At 39.4% G+C, this 23,692-nt stretch overlaps 1 protein-coding gene across 5 annotated transcripts in view; it reads right to left on the bottom strand.

Annotated features, from left to right (window-relative positions):
- Positions 1-23,692, bottom strand: part of GRHL2 (grainyhead like transcription factor 2) — a 67,642-nt gene that overhangs the window by 31,121 nt on the left and 12,829 nt on the right. For 3 of the 5 annotated variants that reach the window (XM_051785340.1, XM_051785339.1, XM_051785342.1), the window contains exons 2-8: positions 23,476-23,665; positions 20,396-20,463; positions 18,462-18,846; positions 15,906-15,958; positions 12,317-12,473; positions 9,710-9,821; positions 4,524-4,618 (exon numbers count right to left, since the gene is read on the bottom strand). In XM_051785340.1, the coding sequence (XP_051641300.1) occupies positions 4,524-4,618; positions 9,710-9,821; positions 12,317-12,473; positions 15,906-15,958; positions 18,462-18,846; positions 20,396-20,463; positions 23,476-23,665 (1,060 nt within the window). The remainder of the gene's footprint in view (positions 1-4,523; positions 4,619-9,709; positions 9,822-12,316; positions 12,474-15,905; positions 15,959-18,461; positions 18,847-20,395; positions 20,464-23,475; positions 23,666-23,692) is intronic. The other 2 variants (XM_051785341.1, XM_051785343.1) reach the window with 2 other exon arrangements.

Here is a 23,692-nt window from a genome sequence, read left to right as displayed (position 1 = left end):
AGATGCATACTTACCAAGTATACACTGGATTTCAACATTATGTGCTACCACAGGTTAACTCTTCTTTAATATATACACATGTGTGTGCATGTCTCACATATATATATATATATATATATATATATACACTTGCACAGACAGACATGGATTATTAAAGTAGTTGCCAAGTCTAATCCTACATAATTTCTGGTACTAACTCCCCAAAATGAAGCATCTCTTCCTTCAACCTTTAAATTTTGACAGTAGAGAAAATGTTAATTTCCTTCCTAATTAAATTAAATTAAATTTGATGTAACTTAAGAAGGAAATTTGTGATTATGAACAAAATAATTCTTATACTAGTCAAAGCCTGTCCTAAGTATCACTAGCAATGTTAAAGAAATATGGATTGGTACAATACAAATCGCTGCTACAGATAGTTCTGCTCTACAAGCTTGATTTTACCATTGTGCCCGCTGGAATTGGAGCTCACTTTGGCCCACAATATCCAAGAACCTAATCCTGCAAATCACTCACTCTTTGAAAACAGCTTATTACTGTATGGGCTATGCCAAAACTCATTAAATACCTGGAAAGGTTCCCAGAGGCTTCAGCATGCTTTGGATTAAAGATCTACATTTCAGTTAAATATAGCAGGACAATGATTGCACGCAAGTATACACAACAACTACAGAGTGCACAGCTCCTGTGCACACCAAAGGGCATATGTCAGCACCTGCCTCAATTATGTATCCACCAACATGTCTCTTTACCACATGTCCAAGTTGTGGTGCTCAGCAGAAACCAGTAACCTCTTGGTATCACTGAAAGTTATTTTTTGTGTCTTTAAGGTGACATTTTTCTTTAGCAACTGCTCACTGAAGTAACATCTTTGAATTTAAGGTTAAAAAGCATTTTCCATAAAAATATTCAATTAATGTACTGTTTCAGAATTAACACCGTCCTAACCACTTGAAATTAGAAAATTACCAATCACAGAAAAGGCAAATCTCAAGGAATTGGTAGGATTTATGACAAATATATTCTCCTTTGACCAGGAGGATTCTGGTTCATAATTATCTTCCTTGCAAAGTAACTTCTGTCAGCGATTAGACTGTAAGCAGACAGATGAATGTCTATCAAAAATGAAGCTGAACTCTGTTCAAAAGCCTCCACTTGAACTTTGTCAACCAGCCAGATGCTGCAAAAAAAAATCTTCTATAGGGCAACAGCAAGGCAACTACCTACCTTCTAGCATATTTATATAAATAGACTTCTAAAAGTCATTCAGTTCTTGTTAATTGTTGTTTGTTTCCTCACCTTTTTTTAAAGAACTCCTTTAAAAATACCAAACATAGCATTCAGGTTCAACCAAAGGGAGCTGAAAAATCACCTTGCCCATAAATGTTGCATATTTATACACAGAACTAAATACAGAAGTGAAACAAAGATGGATTGTACAAAACTGTTCTTCTCTTCCTACCTCTGTTCCCTTACAGTACAATATATTTGTCTTAAGGAAGCATAAGACAGAGTTTGACATGGTTACAGTCTTCCCCTTATTTTCCTGTATCCTGTTCTGAACCACAAGCCCCACAGCGACTTCTAGATAAGGGCCCCAGCAGAAAAAGATATTGTTCTAGAAAAGGGTAAGAATACACCAGGACAAACTCTGCTCTGCCAGAAGGCAAGGGGACTGCTGTCAACCAGATACAGCAGCAGAAACGCCAGCAGAGTGGCGTTTCTGACTTTGGTGCTGTTTCCTTAGTCCACACAAAGCAATAGTGAGATTATTCCACAGCTTGACATGAGCTGTACAAGATTCCCTTTCCATTGACTAGTTCTGCCAAGCAGCAGCTGAAAGACAAGGCACCAAGCACGGGGAGTTGGAACCAACAGCTCAGTTCCAATCACATTACTGGGGTAATAGAGGCCTCTGCCTCTGAATTCCTGTTTCTTCCACATAAGACCCACATGAGATGCTGCCTTATCAACCCTTAGCAGGCTCACTGTTAGCAGGCAGACTGGCTGCCACACCCGTGCTTTTATACCCTCATCCTGAAAGGCTTGGAGGAGGAGGAGTGTCTGCTCTGCTTGTGTGTGGGAGGGAGAAATCTGGCTCTAAATGAGGAGAAATAGGGATTTAAATCAGCTGCCCTCCAGGTGGAGTAAGAAAGTGAGAAATCTGATGTTCCAGATAGGTGTTCCTAGATGCGGGATTTAGTCTCCCAGGAGAGACAGGCATATTTGGATATGTGATTTCTGCTGCTTTTGTTTGATTTTCCAGATCACTCCCCTGTGCACTTCCAACAAGAAGTCCATTTTCTTTGTTACTTCCCAGGCCAGCAGAGTACTTCATCACATCTCATCTCAGAGGCCCTGCAAAGAACTGCTCTGTGCTACTCTTGTCTGACTCCAAAGAGAAAAGCCATTGTGCCTCTGAGTGGGTTAAGTTTTAATCTTGAAATTGTGGTGGAAAAGAGAAAACAACACTGAGCAGAAACAATGGAGCCAGTTGAAAGATCATCATTCAAAAAGCTTAGGAAAAGAGTCTGTAATTACGCCTTGAAATTCTTCATCTCTCTTGGATGAGGTAATTGCTGGAGAAAAAACAGCCTTCAGTGACGTGCCTCAGAGTTTACAGCTTTCCAACACCACAAGGGCATCCTATGGGAATCCCCAGACCCGGTGCAACTGGTTGTTGTATTAGACTCTCCCACAGGAGCAAGCAAGTGGGTACATGTACACGTGCAGGGAGGGAGACACTTTAGTGCAGGCAAGGTGGTAACCTTCCACATACAGCCTGATTCATGCTTCATAGCTCAACACCAAAGCGTGTTATGAATCCTCTTACTTTTATCAATACATTTGCAGTTCAAGCTCCTAAAAGATCAGATATTTATTAACTATTCCCCAAAATAAATATGCATAAGCTAATTTGCATTTTAATTAATACTTCCTGCAGAAATACAAGGGGCTTAAATTTCACTCCTGACAGTTTTTTAGTCCAGCAACAGTAAGAGAGTCTTTATTTTACAATCTTAGTATGTTTTATTTCCAGTGATCATTGCAACAGTTGTGTTCTTCATGTAGTGGCACCAAAGGCAAGAGCAATGTGAATGGTGTGAGATTAGAACAAAATGTCCCAGGGTTAACACCTGACATTAGTGGATGTGACTGTCTTGTTTCTAGATCAACATGGTGTCTTGCTAAGTCTGGCTAGCAGCTGCAAATGTGTTAAAGAACTGCCAGCCCTGGCAGCGGGGATGGTAGATGCCAGTGGGACAAGACTGCCATGCTCTAGCCCTGGTAGCGCTTCTGTAAAGGTCCCTGAGAAAGTTTGTTTGTGTTGAAGATCCCAAATCTGTATTTGCTGTATCTCCTTGCATAATGATCACACACACACACAACAGTCACCTCTTGTGACTGCAGAGGACAACATACAGCTGTAGCTTGAAATGGAATCACATAACAGGGAAGTATCTGAGGCGGTGACAATGTAATCATTAGATGAGTAAATATAACTACATTAGCAACTGGCCAAGTACAACTCTGTTTACCAAGGCCTGCTTTTGAAAGAGCTGGGTGGTTTTCAGAACTATTGTCTTTTTTTTTAAGATGTGCATCAGAGATGAAAATCCCTGTTACTACAAACCTCAGCACCTTCAGTCAGCAAGTCAGGGCAGTGAGTATTAATACCATCGCCCCGTGCTCGACACAGTCTCCCACAGGACTCACTCACTCCAATGCAATCTCTCTAATTCTCTGTTAGAAACGCAGTGGGGAATTGTGCATGAAGATGTCTCTGTATTTGAAAGATTCATTGCATTACTTGAACACTGGGCATTTTGTATTCAACATGAAAATGGTATCAGGAGTTTGCCAAGCTCAACAGTGTTTGCTGTTTAGTAATTCTACATCCCCAAGAGTACTGCATTACCCTCACTCATTTTACACAGCCTATTTCCCTTGTTGTTTGCCTTCCGGGGGCCAACTTCTTCTTAGAATTACCGGCAGCTTTTCACTTCTCCCACACTAGTCCATGCAGCTGAAGCACTCTGACAGCCTTTGTACAACCTTATCTGTAAGAAACTCTTCTGTTCTGGTTTATAGATCCACTTAGCAGTCACAATCCTGAATGAAAAACTCCATGCCTAAGGGTACTTGACCATTTAAAAAAAAAAAAAAAGTAAAAAAAAATGCATTAGTCCTCAAAAATACATTTGTTCCCAATTGCAAGGACAGTCTGTGTAACGCTATGAAAAATAATGGCACCAACACAAGGGAAGGTATAGTCTAACTTACAGAGTATTGATTATTTGAGATGTTCCTAGTGTAGAAAGGAAGTTGATAGTTTAGAGAAAGAAAACATTCACCTTGTGTCCTATACCTGACTTGGCAAATAAGAAAAAAAATTTCTACTGTTTCTCAGGCTGGGCACCTACCAGCAACCCTTCTTATATGTCAAAAAGGAGAGAAGTGAAACAGTGACTATGGATAGATGGTATTTATATAGTGATACCATCTGCATGGCTTTTCCTCACCTTTGCCTCCTCATTGACGTCCCAAGTAAAGGACACGGCATTGAATGCAATTTCTTCAATATTCCCAATGGTATTAAAACTCTCCTTGTAATCAGCTGTAAGAAAAAACAAACAAACAAAAGACCCATGAAAAAAAATTGAACTTTCACAGTTCATAGTACATCTTTGCTTCTTCGTCTAGTTTCTCTAACACATCAAAACTACCTCTTGTACTGTTTATGATTCATTAATAACCTTAATTGCAAAGAGATAATACAATGCAACTTGAGTCATACGCACAGTATATCACTGGCTGATGTTCTAACAAAATATTGCTTGCTCTCACAAAGAAGTAAGTGTGACTCTAGTGGCAATGAGCAGGTGCATTTCATTAGCTTGGCCAAGAAATGGCCAAAACTGGAAAATTAACTAAAAAACTACTGAAGCATTTAAAGAGACTGTTCAAAACTTGACATAAATAAATAGCATTACAGTAAATTCTAAAGAAGCTTTCTAAAAGGCTAAGAGCTATAATTGAAGGATATCATTAGTAGTGTACATTTCTTGCACAGCTCTTTCAAGTCTCCTAGGAACTGCACCAGATGCTGGATCAATGTTTCTCTATTAAAAAAAAGGAAAACAAAAAACAAACAAAAACCAACACCAAAACAAAAAACAAACCAACAAAAAACTGCAAAGAAACAAACCCACAAAGATCCTTTTCCCAACGCTTTTATGCAACTAAAACAGCAAACAAACAAATGTAGAGTATTTTTAAGTTGTCTGACTACAAAATCTGCACCTTCTTCTCCCTTCTTCCGAAAGGGCTGTTAATATTATCAATAAGCTAGCTTTTAGCAAGGAATGAAAGCAAAAGGGAGGAAGACTTCATAGTTGACCCAACAGTCCCCTAGAAATAGTAAGGGTGTAAAACCATGTAAAACAGACAACTCCCAGGTCGTCTTTATTATTGAAAAGAGGAACAAGCCACCTTTTTCTCTCCCTTTGCTGGCCAGTTTAACACACTTTCTTCCTTTTGTTGACAGATTAAGAGAAGTGCCAGGTAATATCTGCTTAATTAAAGGAGCTTCCAGATTGTTCACACAAATGCATCAACTCTCTCTGGGACATATATATTTCCTAAGAATCCCCTGAGGGTTGTAACTGGACTCAGTGCCAGAGAGTTGAAATTACTCCCTTGATCTAATGTTTGCCCAAATCTGTGCCTTAGAAGCATGCTGATTCTTAGCTTTGTAATAAGTTATGGAGAGAGGATGTTTTTGTATTCTGTGAGGCACACAAATGGTTTCAATATTCATTTCCTTTGCTCTTCTAAACTGTTGGTCTCTAAAAAATAATTTCTACATAATAACTGCTATGAAATCATTTATAACAAAACCATTTCTGCAAGGAGGATTATTTAACATTTGAGACATGCAATCAGTATACTTTTCTCTCATCTAAAACACAAGAATGCTGACATCTCACTAGGCAAGTGAAACTGTGTCCCTGGGACACATAAATGATTTTTGGATATAATAAAAAAATCACTGTTCAGACCCTAGGAACAGCACGAGATATTTGGTAATGTAGTAAATTAACACAGTATTTGAGAAGGCAGGCAGGCTTTTCATTCCCACCAAGAACTCAGATCTCCTTTCTAACTGAAGTCATTGGCTTCACTATCTAAATTCAGTATGGGAATGCAAATGAGAAGAATTACAAGACACATAAGTAGTTTAATATGCATGTGCACACATCCACCCACCTCTAAATTTATGATTCACCAGAAAGTGCCTTGTGCAACTGACTGCTGCATATGGGCGTGCTGTGTAGGTGCACTTTGGAAAGACATGAACAAGATGTCTCGTAAAGACACTTGTTTTCTTCTCCTAAAAGGCTGTCAGAACCTCACATCCCACCAACCCTTCCCTTCCCCCAACACATGCCTCTGCTTCCTTAATTGCCATACACAAATCTCACGGAGTGTCTATGTGACACGCTGTTAAAAAGTAGAAGTGTATCCTATTCCTCTCAATTTACAGACAATTAAAGAAGGATCTTCAGTTGATTAAGAAAGAATTTACATCCAAGGATATTTGAAAGCTGATAGAGTGACTACAATTTTTCCGCTTCTGCTGCTGTGAGTTACCAGAAAGAGAAAGTTGGGGTTTTTCAATATTCAAGAAAATGGCTGTACAGGAATTATTTCCTCTTGTGTTACATAAACTGCATAGTAAACAATGGCAAATTTTTAATTTTAACTACTAATCATGCATTACATAACTTTGTAGTAGCCTTTGTAGCTTCTTTGTATATATATATATATAGTAGCAGTGCACATAAATAATACAAACTATCCAAAAAAAAAAAACATAGGCAAGTTTCTGGAGCACAAAGATTCCACACCCACTCTTCATATTTGAACCTGTCCTGGTATTTCACAAATTATTGTACTGATTCTAAATAATCAATATTTGCTGCAACTTAGTATTGAATTATTTATTTCACATTATTTTAAAAGAAAAAGCTAGTGATCAAACATCACAGCACTGTGAAAAAGACAGCTGGTTTTTTTGCCCTCTTTACTCATGCTAAAAAGAGTGAACATGCCTTCCTCCTTCTTCAGAAAAATCAATTATAGCAGACAGCCTAAATTTTAGAAAATGCCTTACCTTCTTGCTTAATAAGCATCAAAGCCTTCAGGTTTATTCCTCAAGCACTGACTTGCTTACATGTAAGTACAAGCTTATGCTATTAATATCAATGCATCTACAGACGGGGTACTGCATCTAACCCATTCAACCATCCTTTCTCCCAGGAGGTGCACCAGCCAGTACACAAAACAAATTAAAGCAGTGACTGACCCCAATGTGATTGGAGTGAAGCAGCAAGTCACTATTTCCTCTGATCTCCAAAATATAACTGCACGCCAGAAGGCAGACAGACAGACCTGTGCCACTGCAGAAAGCAGCATAAGCACAGTCCCCACCCCTATCTGAGGGCTGAACAGCTGGAGCCCAGAACTAGAGCATCCCAAACTCATTTGATGTTCTGCCTGCTAAAGACCACATCATGCTCTAGATTAAAAGTGCATTCATAAACAATTAAAAAGAATTCACAGATGTTAAACATGCTACAAACATCAAGTTAAAATAATATTAAAGACTATAAATATATATGGAACAGGTGATGCAGATATACAGACACCTAATTCTCTCTGTTAACTTTGGGGCCTGGACACTAACTCAGTATTCCTTTACAGGACCCATACAAGGTCCTGAATTTTTAATGTAAAGGGAAATCTTCATAGAGTCATTCAATATAATTTTGGATGGAAGGAATCCCTAGAGGTTATCTGGTTCAAGGAGGGCCAGCTTCAAATTTGGATTGTTTCTCATTTAGATCATTTGATGGTAAAACTGGGAGATTGCTACTTGTATGGGAAATGTAGTTGGGAGCTATTCTGGCCTAATAAACCAAATAGGCATAAGGTAAGTGCCAAAGAAAATTAAATGTACTTCAGAAATACCATACTTGGTAAGGGCTAAGGCCATATTTCAGTTGTTCTCAAGAAAACACTACTGAGCAACATCTGGGTCTTTCTTCTGAAAACTCTGAGGTGAACCATGCTCTTACAGCTCTTACATCTGACAAGGAGTCAATAAGTCTTACTACACTGGGCTGTGCTCGTGTTTGCAGTCCAAATAAAGAATATGCACCAGAGTGCCTCAAAAGTCAGCACAGACCTATTTCATCTCAAACCAACGGAAAATTAAAAGACGTTCACTTTAACACAGGTAAACACACAGCTCATGTACAGCACTTGTTTTGCAGAGCACTATTTTACAGAATATGCATCATAAGCTGACTCATTGGGGAAAGGGACTGAAATGTGCCAGGACACTACAAGTACAGTGGAGTCAGAGGGTGTTGGCATGGCAGTGGAACAAGCTCATGAGCGCATACTTTCAAAGGTATGAGCATTTAGTACTGTAAGCTTGTAGTGACTAGTACAAAAAAGTAGGCAGCCTTCAGAAATAGCTGTGACGTGGCACACTTGCTCTTTTAACGTGTCACAATAGGAGTTATTTGGTCTCGGGTGGCGATTTTACTGCCTGAACTATACCAAAGGGCAAGGAAAGAAAAAAGGAAAAAACCCAAAGAAGTTGGGGAAACAGTTCAGCCAGAACAATGATGATAAGAGGCAGAGAGGAGATTCGGGAGGAGCTGCTTTGACAAAACACACTTGACCTTAAGTGGAGCTCCGAGGAGGCTGCAGCATTTCAAAGGCTAAAGGCATTGTGTGAGTAGAAACACTTAGGTACTGATTCCCTGATCACCCAGTTCAATTGCCCCTGAAGTCTTGTGGTGTTCTTTACCAGTAACCCTGCTTTGTTTTCAAACTCCTCTCTGCCTCCTCTCATTCCTGCCATTCAATGGTTTGGTTCCCTCAGGCGGTCAAAACAAGATAGACTTTGTCTGCTTTGGTCTTGCCGACTCCTTTGACTGGAATCCTGCAGATGGCTGCATGTGTAAACTGCATGTGGGAGGGGAGAAGCACTTGATGTCTAGACACTGCCATTGATTCAAACTTCAGGCTCCTTGGCAGAAGGTACGTGTTCTTCCTCTGCTAAAATCTCCCAAGCATGTGGATAGGGCAGCTGTGGCTGAAAGAGGCTTGTAAATACCTTAGATGGGATGAACGGTAAACAGATCTCTCAGGATAGCACACCAGAGCTTGTTCTCCCTCAGTGCTGACACCAACAAGACTCCAAGTCTTCGAGTGTAGGAGTCCTGTGCCCTCGTCTGCAGTCACCAGGATGATGGCATCCTCATTCTCAGCCTGCACTTCCACATCAATTAGCTAACACAACTGTTACTGGCTGCTATTGTTACTGGATCAAAGACTGGATCAGCCTTTGAAAAACTAAAGAAAACAAACATTCTGCCACTCTTGAGGAGGTGCAGACCCCGACTTCCCAGCTGCAGAAGGTGGATCACTAAATACATATGCACGGGGCAGCTCTTCTGTGTAACTACTGAGAACCATTCCTTCTGCATGCTCCCTATCCTGCTCCATAGACCCTATTGTCCAGTCCTAGCAGGGATGAGCCATTGCCAAAAACTGCGGTACTGTGCAAGGTATCAGAGCTTTCCATATCTGAAATCTTCCCTGAAACATCTGGAGATCTTCTTACACTTACCAATGTCGAGGACCCTCTGTTTAGCTGTGTGCTGCCGGGAATGCCAGTACTTCCAGTATTTCAGCTGTTCATCTCTGTTTTTATCCTCACTGAAAACAACCATGACCACGCTCTATGAAAAAAACCACCAGAAACCACATTAGTTAAAATAATTAATAGTCAGAAACACAAAAATTAAAATCTCCTATATGCTTCTAATGCTGATCCAGTCATCACCCTCTCCTCATACTTTGGTTGTAGAAGATTGCTAGGTTTTAATCCAGTCCAACATTGCAGTGCACTTAAAGACTCCAGGCAGAGGAAATGTAGTTGGAAAATAATGCAAGGCCCAGGATTATGTTCCCAATAGTCCAAATAAAATTTAATCATATTCTTAGATTTAAGAAGTCTAAGTTCCCTTTATTAAAATGTGGTCATTTCAAAGTGAGAGGATCCCCAATTCCAATTCTGATCTGAGTCCAGCCAAAGTGATGGAGTTTAGATTCTTTGTCACTCTGGAAGATAACATTACACTGAAAGGGATGTGTTGTTATGGAGCTTCACCTCACTGGCTAAGGCAGGACATTTTCAGTTTTACCATATACAGTCAAAATACCCTTCTTGGGAGCAGAACTCTTGCATACTTGTATTTAATGACAAACTCAATGTAAGTATTTACTGAGTTTTACTGAGGTTTTCACTTCATGTTCTAAATTCCCTTTCTTAAACTGTGTGATTCAAAGCAAACAGATTGAAACTTTATGCAAAATTTTATATTAGCAATAAAGGTTTTTTTTAAAAGCCCTGCTGTAGCCAAGTAAAACAAAAAAAACCCCACAAAACAATGAATAAATAATCCTATCAGGTAAACTGAAGTGAAAATAAAGCACAGAGAACAAAAAAAATCACTTTTAAATATCCTCTTTTGTTCCTGTTCTTCCTTTAACCTCAAGACACTAAGGTCAAACCATCATCAAGCTGTTTCATAAGCTGAGGAGCTGGATCACGATTGATTCATGATCTGTGTCGCTCCACACAGTCACCACTGTAACCCTTCACATGCTCTGTGACCTTTTGCATAAAAGCTGAACACCATCACCACATCTTCCATGTCCAGTCTCCGCATGGGCACAAGGCAATATATGCCATGGACAAGCCCTGAGTTATTCCTGTGCATACTGGTTGCCCATCAGGTACGTGCTGCCTGGCCAGCTGATGCACTAACCAGATCTGACCATGCTGACCAGCTTTTCCACCAAGGACAGCATTAATCTTTTTCCTCTATGAAACACTTACATGGAACTTGTAGAGGTTTAATACCTTCAAAACCTCTTGCACCTCTGTCAGGTTTGGATGGAATTGGCAATAAATTCAAGAGTCGCCTGAGTAGGGCCCTGGCAAACAGAACATGATCGTGAAAGTTGCACGTGGTTTCACAATCTTCTGTAAACTACATCCTCCAAAAGGATGTGGTCTCATCTCTCTTTTACAACTTCAACCCTTCTGTTGTCACAGCTTCAAAACTCATGTGGCACTGAACCAGGCCTATGAGGACTGGTTTTCAGTCAGACCAGTGAGCTCCTGTCTCCTGTTTCAGCTCTGCAAGTGCTAGACCTGGAGCCAAAAAGGGGGAAGGAACAGGTGGCAGGGAAAGAGATTTTGCAGCAAGAGAGAAATCTTACATCAGCTTTAGCCAACAGTGTAACACTACAGCCTCATGTCCTCAGGAAACCAGGCTAGAAATTAACTGCTAATCCAGGTTTCCAAATCATTGCCTCTGTTTAAGATGAGACTCTCTAAACTTTATGTATGATAGAAACATACAAGTTGTTGTCTGCTTCACTGTTCACACTGACTTTCATCAGTTCCTTTTACTAAAGTCACAACATTCTTACAGTACTTTTTTTATTTGGATGGAAACATTTCCACAGCCTCATACATATGCAGCCCTGCCAGCTCCAGGGTAAAATTTACAGGGCAGCAACTCTGAAGCTCATTGTTCATTCCAAGGTTACTGGGTTAGGATTTGCTAATTCAAAAACATTACCAAGGCAATCAGGAGGCCCATTCCCTAAAGTAGATTTTGCTAAATACACAAGCTCCAGTCCCACCCCATGGAATTTAAGATGCAAATCATTCGTTTTGTCATACTTATGGGTAAATATCAAGTGAAAGCTCATACTTATACGAGGTAAATGATTTAAAATTTATGTCACAAAGGATGGAGTCAACTCTTCATGTTTTATCTGAAATGCACTGGAAAGCAGTTGATAAAGTGCACAAGTAAAGGTGGACTACAAGGAGATGTAGCTGTTCTTGGATTTCTTTACTTTAATCGTGGCAGTGATAAGTTCATCAGTGCCAAGTGCAGTCTCTGTGTCATAATCATTCTGCCAAACTGAGGCAGATATGTATATAATTAACTTGTAAGATCACACTGAAAAAACTAGATCCCAAAACATTTGTTGCCACCATCAGTATGGTGCTCTCCCACCTTTACATCGAGCATGAGAATAAGCTTGCTCTGTCCCCTCCCACAAGAAAAACAAAATTATTAAAAGCCAACCAACCACAACTACATCTATGTGCAGAGTTTCATTCCCACCTAGGAAAGAAATGGGACCATACCCTGACTTTGCTGATGGGATGCCGGAAACATTTGTTGTCACCCGTCTCACTCAGGGTGATGGCGTAGAACTGTCCTTTGTTCAAGTAGGTCATGGGCCCCTCCCCTTGCTTTTGACGCAGAGACTTGGTAGCTTCTAGTGTATACTGAAAAGTGCTGCTGAAAAGACAAGGAGAGAAACATCAACAAAATCCGTATCACTTTCTCCTTTTCTCTTTGTCCCCATTTATTAAGTATTTCATGCATTGCATAAGGCATAAGAAGCTAATAATAAAATTCCAGGAAAAGGTCACATGGCCATTTAAAAATGCACTTTTTTTTTCAAGTTCATCAGATCTGGCAACAAAATGTAAAAGTATCTGAACTGTAAGTCTCTTGGATCAAAGACTACATCTTTACTTTCTCTGAAAAGAACCATTATGAAGTACAAGACTACGTAACCCACAATGAGTGTGTTAAATACCAGGCGGGAATTCAGTATGATTTGCAGGAAATCACAAACTCCACAGACATTCAAACTTAGAAGTGTCACAGAAAGAGAAATAAATAAATAATTATTTTTTAAAAACCCAACCAGAATAAAACTTGTTGCAAAAGATGGACTCAGAGAATGAAAAGTCCAATTGCTACTTTCAGCACAGTGCAGGGAAGGAGTTCAAGGAGAAGGGACAGTAAGTTTATTTGTTTAAAGATAACATGCAAATCAAGGTTTTTACAAGCTTTCTTTTCAAAATTAGTCAGACAGAACAAAGTGCCTACATTTAGTTGTATCCTGCAACCAAGTAACCTCCTTTTAGAAAAACAGAAAAAAATAGAGAAAAGGTTTGTGCTTGTGCTGGAATTTTAGATCTTCAAAAAGACCCTCCTTCATAGAAGAACTTTCCACTTTTAAATCAGTTCTCAAATCATGAAAAGTTAAAGCCTTCCTAGTGAACTCTTAGCTGGAAACAATTCTCACTGAGCCTCTTCCACCTGCCTCCCCCAGTAACGGGCTTGAACAATAATCCAATAAAAACGATGCCTGCAGCTCCTCACATTTTCTTAAATGAAAATAATGTTCACCATGCAGAAAAAAAAATCTTCTCTTCAAACTGCATGGGAAGCTTAATGCAAGGAGTCACTTGCAGGATGTCCTCATGAACTGGATATGTGGGGGAAGCAATTTCACAAAAGTCCTAATTCAACACAGTATTTAAGCAGTGTCAGAGCAGAATCAAAAGGAGGAATATACTGGTCCAAAACAACAGTGTATATCCTTAACTTTCTAACTCTAGCAAAGAACTCCAGATCATCAGAGTACTGCCATAGCAATATAGAAATAAGGGGAAAACAAAAATATTTTTAACTATCCAATGGAAAAAGCCCACTAAAATGTATGAATAATATTTACATTTAAATCCCCACTTGACAAGAAGGTAGAAAAACCCCAACAGATCCACTGTCTTTCCATCCAAAGGGAAGAGTTTCAGATAGTTTAGTATCAATTATTTAGTAGCAATCATTTAATCAAACAAAGACAACTTCTAAGTGTTTCTTAGTTTATAAATTTAAATTCAGTCATTTTTCTAGTTGCTTAAAAGTTCTAGTTGCTTTAAATCAAAGCAAAGCTAAGGTAAAATCAAAACACTCATCTATACCTATCCAACCCACTGATGGCAGAACAGGCACATCCCAATAATGCAGTTGCTGCCAACATGAAGGCTCTCACAGTGAGAAGGCAGCACAAAGGGCCCCGTGGTCCCCTCCTCTGTCACCCACTGTGGGAGTGTTGCCATGGTCCTGTCCTGTGTGCAAGGGGAACAGAAGCACTGCTGACGCTGGCAAGCAGTGTGGTCCTGTTGAGTGGACTGGAAGAGCAATACCACCGGTGCTGCAGACCTAGCATCCATCCTGCTCATCCTATGGATTGACCACCCATTAGTGGTAGGGGCACAGCCTTGATTTAGTGTCACATGAAGGCACTGCAGGTTGTGTGCTGCAAGACTGCTTCGGAACACATATCAAGGCATGCTGAGTGCCCTGGGACATGCACCTCAAAACCTCCCACCAGGCAGAAGGCCTAATGATGATGTGTGCTGAGAAGGGCTTAGGATGATCCAAAGTCAGACAGTGTCTTAACAGAGCTGCCTACAGTCTGCCACAGTCTGGTCTTCTGTTTCCTGCCACTCTGGATGTTTCAGAAAGATGTCAAAAAATGTAAATCCCAGACACATCGCACTTGGCCAATTTTGCAGTCTCTGTGTGGTACCACTTGTGAATTTACTTCTTGTTCCCAGTTGGCAGTCAAAGTGTGCCCTATAGCAGGAGGATTACTCTCACCCTTAAAATTTATTGCAGTCACTCAAATTATTATAATATTATTCTGAACCTCAACATGAGTCTTAACTAAAGCCCTGTGTAGTCATTAAGGGATCTTCTATCAGGCTTCCAATTACTTTCATATTCACCACTTCTTTTTTCAATCTGAAGTTTTAATTTCTGAGCACCTACCACTTCAGGAAAGACATATTTTGTATTTCTTAATGCACATTCAGAGGTTTTGTTCTAACGTGGACCTGGGCATGAAAGGCCTAATGTCTGAGAACTGTTAACAATACCAATGCTTCAGGATTCAACTTCACAAATATTCCATGTAGTAAGTGATATCTATTAGATATCTGCTAAATATCTATTACATATGTTCTGCCTAAACAGTGACTCAGTTCTGAGCTCACTGCAGTTAATGATTGTTTTAATCCTCTTCAGAAGAAAGATCAGGCTATAAGGAACCTTCACCACAGATGCAGTCATATGCCTAATCCAGGAAAAATATGTAGGCATGTTCCTGTTTCTAAAGTGAGAGTACTCACTCAGATATAAACAGAACCATTCACAAGCAAGAAATAAAGCATCAGCTTAAAAACTTAAGTGATTACAGTCTTTATTGGTTAAAGGGACTCTGCAGCATTTGCCCATGTTGCACATACATTTTTCTGTGCTGAGGGAGAACACTATAGTTTTCAAGCTTAAATTTTTGAAGCTGTCTAAAAATATTTTAGGAATTCTTAAGTTTTTTTACATGATTTGTAATAGATACTTTGTTTATATTGTTTTATAGGTAAATATGAAGTACCAAAACAAGCAGCATGAAAAGACAGAAAACCTACTAGGAGTAACCAGAAAAAAAACATAAGGGAAGAGTAAAGATGGGAATTACATAAGGTTGGTGGAGCCAGTTCAACCATCCTGGACATCTGTCTTCTGCATCCTGAAAGGTGGGAAAGATTTCATGACCTGGTTGTCAAGGCTGTGCCCTGTTACTTGGGGGACCTCTCTAAACAGTTTTAATCTCACATATCTCAGTGGGGCTTCAGAGGAGTTACTAATGTAAAACAATACTGAGGGAAAGGTAATAGATGAAGATATAAACTGGTCAGATCTGAAAACTAATATGATCAAGAGAACAAGGGGACAGTGATGTCTGGCAGCATTAAGGAGCCCTGCAGGCACCTCAGGCTGAAGAAAGGGAGGGTAGGAAGTGGACAGAGACAGCCTGTCCTCAATACATGCCTGTATAATGCCAATCAACACATTTCAAAGCTTATGCCATACCTTGTTTGTTCATAAATATATTCTTCAGCCCCCACTGACACACTCCGATACTTCTGAAAAATAAAACCAATTAAATATAGTTTCATGCAATCAAAATGCAAATACCAAGAGAAGTATAATTATGTTTTTTTAAGGAAAACTCAGAAGAAATCATCAGTCATTTAAAGCTTAAAATACCTAAAAAATTGAGTGAATATAAATATGCTAATCACATTTTATATAAAGGTTAGAGGTTGACATTGTCAAAAATATATAATTTACTTACCCAACCTCAAAAAAATGTGTTTACACTATAAAGGACTAATAAATTAATCGCATCTAACTAAGAATATGAAAGAGATGAGAATGGTATATTTATATAATTGCTGCAATTGTATCTGAAGAACATAGCAAGAGATTGACCGAAGTGTCCCCTACCACAGGGATCTATAAAAACTCAGTACTCCTTCAGTACAACAGAACTAAGCCACTCCATAAATGCTTTGAAACAATTTCTAAATATGTATTCATAATGTGTTTTAAAATTGAGCAGGAATTAGAGCAATTCCGAACTCAGTCATCCTCAGCAACTCAGGAAGTACTTTCCAAGCACTTAGGAAAACTAGTAAGTGCAACTGTACTCTACTTCTAAACACTAATTTAGCACACGTTTCTTTTGGTATGTTTTGATATTTTACTTTATGGTCTCCCCACACCTGCTTCATCCAGCTGTCCCTACAGAAACAGTGCGTGGCTGGAGAAGCAGTCAGAGCACACATGGCAGGGACAAAGCTCATCCTGGTATTTGGGTAGTTGAGAAAAAATAAAGGGACAGGCTCAGTGTGGAGCGAGGCTGCAGCAGGGTGGAAAAGCTGTTCCTGCTCCCTGGCCACATTCATGTGAACATCTGGGGCTAAAAGGCCACCAACAGAGGTATACACCTCACCAAACAGCTACGGATGGGGACCTAGCTAAAGTCAGTTGTTCAGTCTCCCTTTTACAGTTAAAAGAGGAAGTGAAGATGGAGAGGAGTGAGTGCACCTGGCAAACCATTCCACTCGCTTTTGGCAAGTGGATTTTAACTGATTCTTTCTCCACAGACTGCACAGAAAGTCTAGATGACAAGTACTGTACCCTGCTATTAACCAATAACTTTAAAAAGCATGTAACAAAATATTACCTTTGTAGCAAAATTAACATAACACAGAGTTCGGGATGCAAAGCCAACATACAGATGTAAAGCCTCTTTTTACAGCCAAATTAAACAAGTTTGCATGTTTGATAGCTCTCTGCACAGCACAGATGGGCTGTTTGGGAACCTCTCAGCAACATGTCCCAGAACAAACCAAGGTAAAGGAATCACTCTGCTACAGCACCCCAGGGAAAGCCATGAGTAAGCACCACCGGGCTCAAATGAAGAGCCACTTACTAGTAACATCAACAGCTGAAAAAATGTGTAATGTAGAGCACTGTCTCTAATTCAAGGTTTGATCCTACTGATTTTACAATGGCAAGCTAGATTTCTTCATTAATTATTCATTTAGTTGACCTACATGTGTTCTATATCTGAAAGTTGATTTCACCTCCAGACATCCTCATCTATTGCTTGTGAAGACCATGTAGTTTTCTATAATACACATAAAGAAACACACAGTAAATTTCTCATATACTCAATCAGAGTAGCTCAGCCTTAAGGTAGCTTGCCTTGCACTTTTGTTACATTTACAGTTTTGTAGAGTTGGGAGGAGACAAACTCTAGGGGAGATTTACCATCTCTAATTATTTGCAGAGGTACTGTCAGCTTTAAATAGTCTTTACCCTTCTACATTTCCAGCTTGTTTGCATTATTCTGCAGCAGGCAAAAGCAGCCAGAGGGTACTCACCATACTAAAGCTGACTGTAAAATCACTTTGACTCAGCATAACTGTAAAACAGTTTAAGGAAGATCCTTTTCTCTCTTCTCCTCCTCATTCCTGTACATATACATGCAGTTTTTCCTTGCCTGTTATATTCTCCACTCCCCTCTACTCATCCAATGCAACTACTTTTTCTCACTTGCCCGTGTTGCAGAATACAGCTTAGTGCAACAGACAGCTTCTGAACAAATTAGTTGGGTTTATCCAGCAGCAGAGCTGACAGTGCTCATTTGCACTTTCAAAAGAACATCTAGAATTTCCCCATCACAAAGCAGCTGCTATTTCTTACTGTTACAAATAGGTCTGAAGGCAGATCTTGTTAATGGTAAATAAATCTTCTTTCAGAATGGCAACTATCCTCTACTTGACACAATATCCCAAAAGACAAAAAGATCAATATTTATTATTCTCAGAATTTCCAATAAACATCTTTAAAACTGTCTTCTGAAGTGCCTCATGATGCTCCCCTGTAATCAGAGCACAGACTGACAGGAACACAGCAAGGAGCAGAAATGAATTTGTTGAAACAAGCAACACTGTTCTTCTAATGGCTCTTGAGGACAGTTCAAATCTCCTTATCTTGTTTACAAGCTCAAATATCCGTATCTTGTTTACAGCTTTTTATTGAGTCTTAGATGGTAATTTGAGGTAAAAAACTTACTTCTGTTCCTCCATCCTTGAAGGTGTCGCTGTAGGTACTGTCAGGAGTACTGCGCTGGTCATCTTTGAGATAATTTGTGTGGGGAGCAATATTGGACACTTCGTATGGTTCAAAGATAACCCCTCGGTGCTCCTCGTTTTCTCCTCTTGCATAGTGTGTTTGTGGGGTTATAAAAACAGGGGTGAATTCCTCTGCTTTAACCACAGTCACTCCAGTCCCCGTGATGGGTGTTGAGCTCCCAGACACATTTGTGTTGTATTCCCTTTTGGATGACTCCAAAGGATCTTGGTTCAAGGAAAGGTTAACTGGCACTGTCTTCAGGACTTGCACACGGTTCTCTCCCCCACTTAAATTACTCTGAGCTTCCGTGGTATTAAGACAATTTCTGTGAGACAAAACCAAAAAATGTTATGAACTGTCCTGACACAGTAAATCTTCTCCTCAAGTAGCTTAATGTTCTTAGATATCAGGGAAGGAGGTCTTTCAATTCTGATAAGCCACTGCCATAAGAAGTAATACATTAACAAATACTAGGCAAAAGAAATTGCGAAGCAAGCAGAGAGTCCAGAGCTCTTTACAGTTAGGGAAACATTACATTTGGTTTGACCTACAATGAGTAAGGCTTGTTACAATAAATTCTGGGTATCCGGGCTTGCTCTTGCCTTGGCTTACAATTTGGATGTAAAATCAGTCCAGCAGTGCAACAGCCTTTAGACACAAAATAAGAATAAAGAGTAAGGCAAGGTATGGATTACTCACAGTAGGTAATTTGCACATGAAATAGGCAGAATATCAACAGCAAAATTCACACGCTGATGTATGCTCTTCTAGGCTGTTGACAGGCCACTACTGTTTGTGTAACTCTGGTATCAATGCTCTTCTGAAAGAGCAAGCCCAGGAATCCCATTGTAGCAGAGTAGATCAGTAACTATAGTGGCTGCAAGGTAACCTCCAGCAGCATTCCCACAACTAACCACAGCTGTTGTTGAAAGCAATTCATTTCTGACAGTAGTTGCACTGACATAACATTATTAACTTGTAAAACTTTTAGTAGGTGTAACACTGCTGTTTTCAAACCAGGAGAAATGGTCTGACACTGCAGTTCCTCTCTCTTGGCTTTTCACTTAAGGCCAGTTTTGTCAATCACACTCAATTCAGGAAATTCTCTGGTGTTCATAGAAGAAAAACTCTCCCTCAAAACACATTTCATAGTCTATTTTGAAACAGTAAATTTATACTACTACCTATTTAAACTTTCACCTTATGCAGCTAGTGGAGACCGTCTAAGGCTGTCACAAATTAGCTACATTGAAATAAACCTTGTGTAGCTTCTCTCCATCATAATTCTACATAAAGATACCTTCCTGTATGTAAAAACTTAGTTCTTTCTACATAAATATACACTTTTTTTTGTCTGCAGTAAGGCAGGAGGAAGCTTCCTCTGAATCAAGACACTTTTAGCCTACAGAGAAAAGCTGAAATCTGAGAGGAGTGAGAAAAATATTCTAAGTGGATGATTTTAAGAGAGTTACCTTATTTGCTGGGCAGACCCTAAGTTATGTTAAATAAAACTTTATAAATCAGGTTACTCAGGCCAAACTACTCATTTTTTGCCCTAGAAGAAGAAAACAGAGTAAAATAGCCCATAGCCAACTGTCAATATAATCTGATTTTACTAATCTCAGCAGTAGCAAAACAACAAAACCAAACACAATGAAACTCTCTGCTACTTTGAAAACTGCATGTTGGATAATACTACACAATTTTTTGAATAAATTAAAAGTAAAAAGGAGTAATGTGTGCTTCCCAAAATAGCCTTCATTCTTTTAACTTTTGGAAGAAAACCATAAACCCTCAGGCTATCACAGTACCTTCAGTTCACAACTAATCAACACTGTTAGTAGCTGGGTGTATGATTTTGAATAATACTGTACCTTTTATCTTGGTCTTCTTGATTATCACTCACTTTGTTAACAGACAACAGCCTTTTATCTCTGGGAACCTGAGAACAACACCAGGCATGGGGTCAGGTAAATGCAACTGTCAGGCATTTGCAGCTTCAGATTGCTCTACTGCAACAATTAGGAAAATGTAACAACAAGTGTTGTCTAGGTCACAGGTGCCAGGAGCTGCTTTTCTTTGGGAGACTGATTGTGAACAGAAAGAAAATTTCCAAAGGGAAAAAATGTAGGAATTGTTTTCTTTTCTAGTTCTTGGGCACACCAGTCTGGAGCAAAGTGCTCTGCTATATTGTCCTTTGGAACATCCAGCTAGGCCAAGCTATCTCAAAATCGAAGCTCATATTCCAAAAAACATTCACACACTTTTCACTGAATAATACAAGATGAGAAGAAAGATAGGATGCTTTGATGAGCTCTGCATGGATACCATTTTAGCTCAGACAAAAAAGATTTTTCAATTAAACCATAAGCACCAGCTAAGTTCTCCTGCTACAGACCAGCCTGGAGGGTGTAGCACTCATATCTAGGGAAAGTTTGTGAATCTTTCCCTTTCCTAATATGGGGACAGGTCAGGGCACGCTAGCATGCCATCAGAAACACTGACTTCTGCTCTGTTGAGTGCATCAACAGCTATGAGAAGTAAAAATCCAGTCAAATCTGGCCGCTTGAGAGACTCAGAATTGACAACAAGCGACTTCAAAGATTTGTATTCCCACATACAGGTTTCCTGACACCAGCACAGATATGAAATCACCAAGGGCAAAGTTGCTGCCATGACCATATTTTCTTTTCTTGCCGAACCAGCAATTTGAGATCTAAAGCTTCTATATTTTGAACAAGAGGGCATACCCACTCCATCACAGCAGTTAACTCAAGTTTAAAGAGCAAGAATAGACCTAAGAATGGGCTAAAGCCATGCCTTTTATCTTTAAACATTTTAAAGAAAAGAAGTATCAGGAAAATATCTGAATTTAGAGGAAAAACAGTCTTACAGTGAACTAGAGTACCCAACAATAATATCAACTATATCTGCAAGACAGCAGCAGAGTCAGAGAGTGCTAGTCAGAGGCATTCCTTCTCTTAGGGACATCCCCTCTCCCTATTAAGCATCCTGCTGGTTAAAAATCCTCTTTCATGTATTTTTGAACTGGGATAAAAGCCACAGTTTGCACATGTTGATTCCCCTTTTAAGATCACATATTTATCCCTGAAGGAGGGTCTATGTTTACGTAAATATCACTATAAGAAATAGAAGAAGTTAAAAAAACTAAACAGTTAAGGTCAAATAATTCCTTTTGACTGGAAAAACTACTTCAAAAATATTATCCAGCATGTCGGAACAAATGAGCCAGACAATAAATAAGGGCAATTCAAGAGTCTGGTGCACTGGAAGTCCTCCTTTACACTTCCACATTATGGTACAGAGGTTAGGTTTTAAGTTCCTGTTTGAGAGTAGAGTATCAGCAGGAGTTATCATTTCTTCCCAGTTTAAGACAAAAATAGTTATGACTGAATGCTGGAAATGGCTTTGAGATGTTAATCTCATCTTATTCCATCTGAACCTCAAGTCTTTTGCAACTGCCCGGAACAAGGAACAGCATGTTTCTTAAAACATAATTTTGAGAAGGAAAAGGGCTATTTTCTCGTTTTATTTTAAAAATCTATCAGATTAATGAACTACTTTATACAAAAGTATTACTAAGACAGAAGTCAATACTCCAGCTGTTCATATACATCCTGAATTTTATGAATCCACATTAATTTCACAGATTCTGGCACTATCATAACTCTGCTAAGTAGAGAAAAGGACCTTTCTTCTTTTTCACTGGGGAAAAGCTTTTCTTTACTGACAAGAACACACAAAAGCAAGAAACAACTCTTGAAATATAATCAGTAAAAAAATTAAAACAATATTTAAGGTTGGTATACGGTATCTTGCCTACAACACCTTCTCCTGAACATTCATCTAACTACTGTAGCAGAGACTAAGAAGAACCTATTCTCCAAAAGCATTTATACTAATAGCAATGTACTAAAAGCAAAAGTTTTTAATTTCCATTCCTGTTACTTCTTCATGAATTACAAGAGGAGCTGGCACTGCTGTACTGGCTTTCAGAGAAGATCAACTGTCCAAGGCAGCCATAGGTGGCTTCAGGAGTAAGGAGACAGTTTAAAGTGAAATGAACAATTTCATACTCTAGTGCTTGGGAGGCAACACTGATTCCATTTGGAGAGTACCAAAGGGTCAGCATGGGTTTCAGAGTGATATTTGTGCCTTACACAGAGATGCACCCTGTAGGATTCTTCTCCAATTTCAGCAGAAATCTCAAAGTCTACTTAAACACTATAAAATATACAAAAAAGGAGTTACTGAAATGGTAGGTAAAGCCCAGGGTTTAGAACCTGACATAAACTGAAACTGTGTGTCAGTGCTTCCCCTGTAAATTGACTTAGATCTGTCTCTGTGTCCAGCTCCATTTCTGTCCTCCACCTTTCTATTTAGACTGCAAACTTGCAGTGCAAGGGCTAGACCTCACTAGCATACCTCACTGTATGTTTGTATACAGCCTACTGAAATCATTATACAAACAAAAATAACATGGGAAAACTGTCAGATGAGAGATACTCCAGATAAAGAGTGAACTAAAACACATGTGGAATGAACCAGAAAAGCAGACAAACCTACAGATGGACAAGGCTTCTCTCCCCTTTTATACTTTTTTAAGAATATTGCAGGCATCTGAGCACAAATAAAAAGGGGCCTAATTCATCCAATGTTCTTTCAAGGGAAGAAGAAGAACACTATGCTCAAAAAGAAAACATGGTTGAAAATTTAACATGGGAGTTCTGATTTTGTTTTTTTTTTTCTCTCTAGAACTAAACACATCAAAACAGATTCAGACACGCTGCCTATAACGGAACGGGTGCTTGTTGCAAGTATCAGAAAGAAAACGAGATGCAGTGACTTCTGTCTTATAAAACTGACTCTTTTGATGCCTCTTAGAGTAGTCCCCGCTAGTGCAGCAGGGAGGGATAATGACAGAGTTACCTACTTTATAATAGTCATACAATAGGCCAAGAGCAGCAGCACTGTCCTCATCACCATTTATGCTCATCATAGCCTTGGTAGCTGCTGTTAGGGGATTCTCCAAATACGACTTCCAGGCTTCATCTTCGCTGGTGTAGGCTCGTCTGGTGTTGAATGAAGTGTCATTTGGCACTAAGGCCACAAGTCGCTTGTTACTGCATAGACAGGAAGAATAAAATTGT

This window comes from Manacus candei, unplaced genomic scaffold (genome assembly GCF_025592945.1).
Source record: "Manacus candei isolate 608988 ecotype Guabito, Panama unplaced genomic scaffold, ASM2559294v1 h1tg000019l, whole genome shotgun sequence".
NCBI lineage: Eukaryota > Metazoa > Chordata > Aves > Passeriformes > Pipridae > Manacus > Manacus candei.
This window is presented reverse-complemented; position numbering and strand designations above follow the sequence as displayed.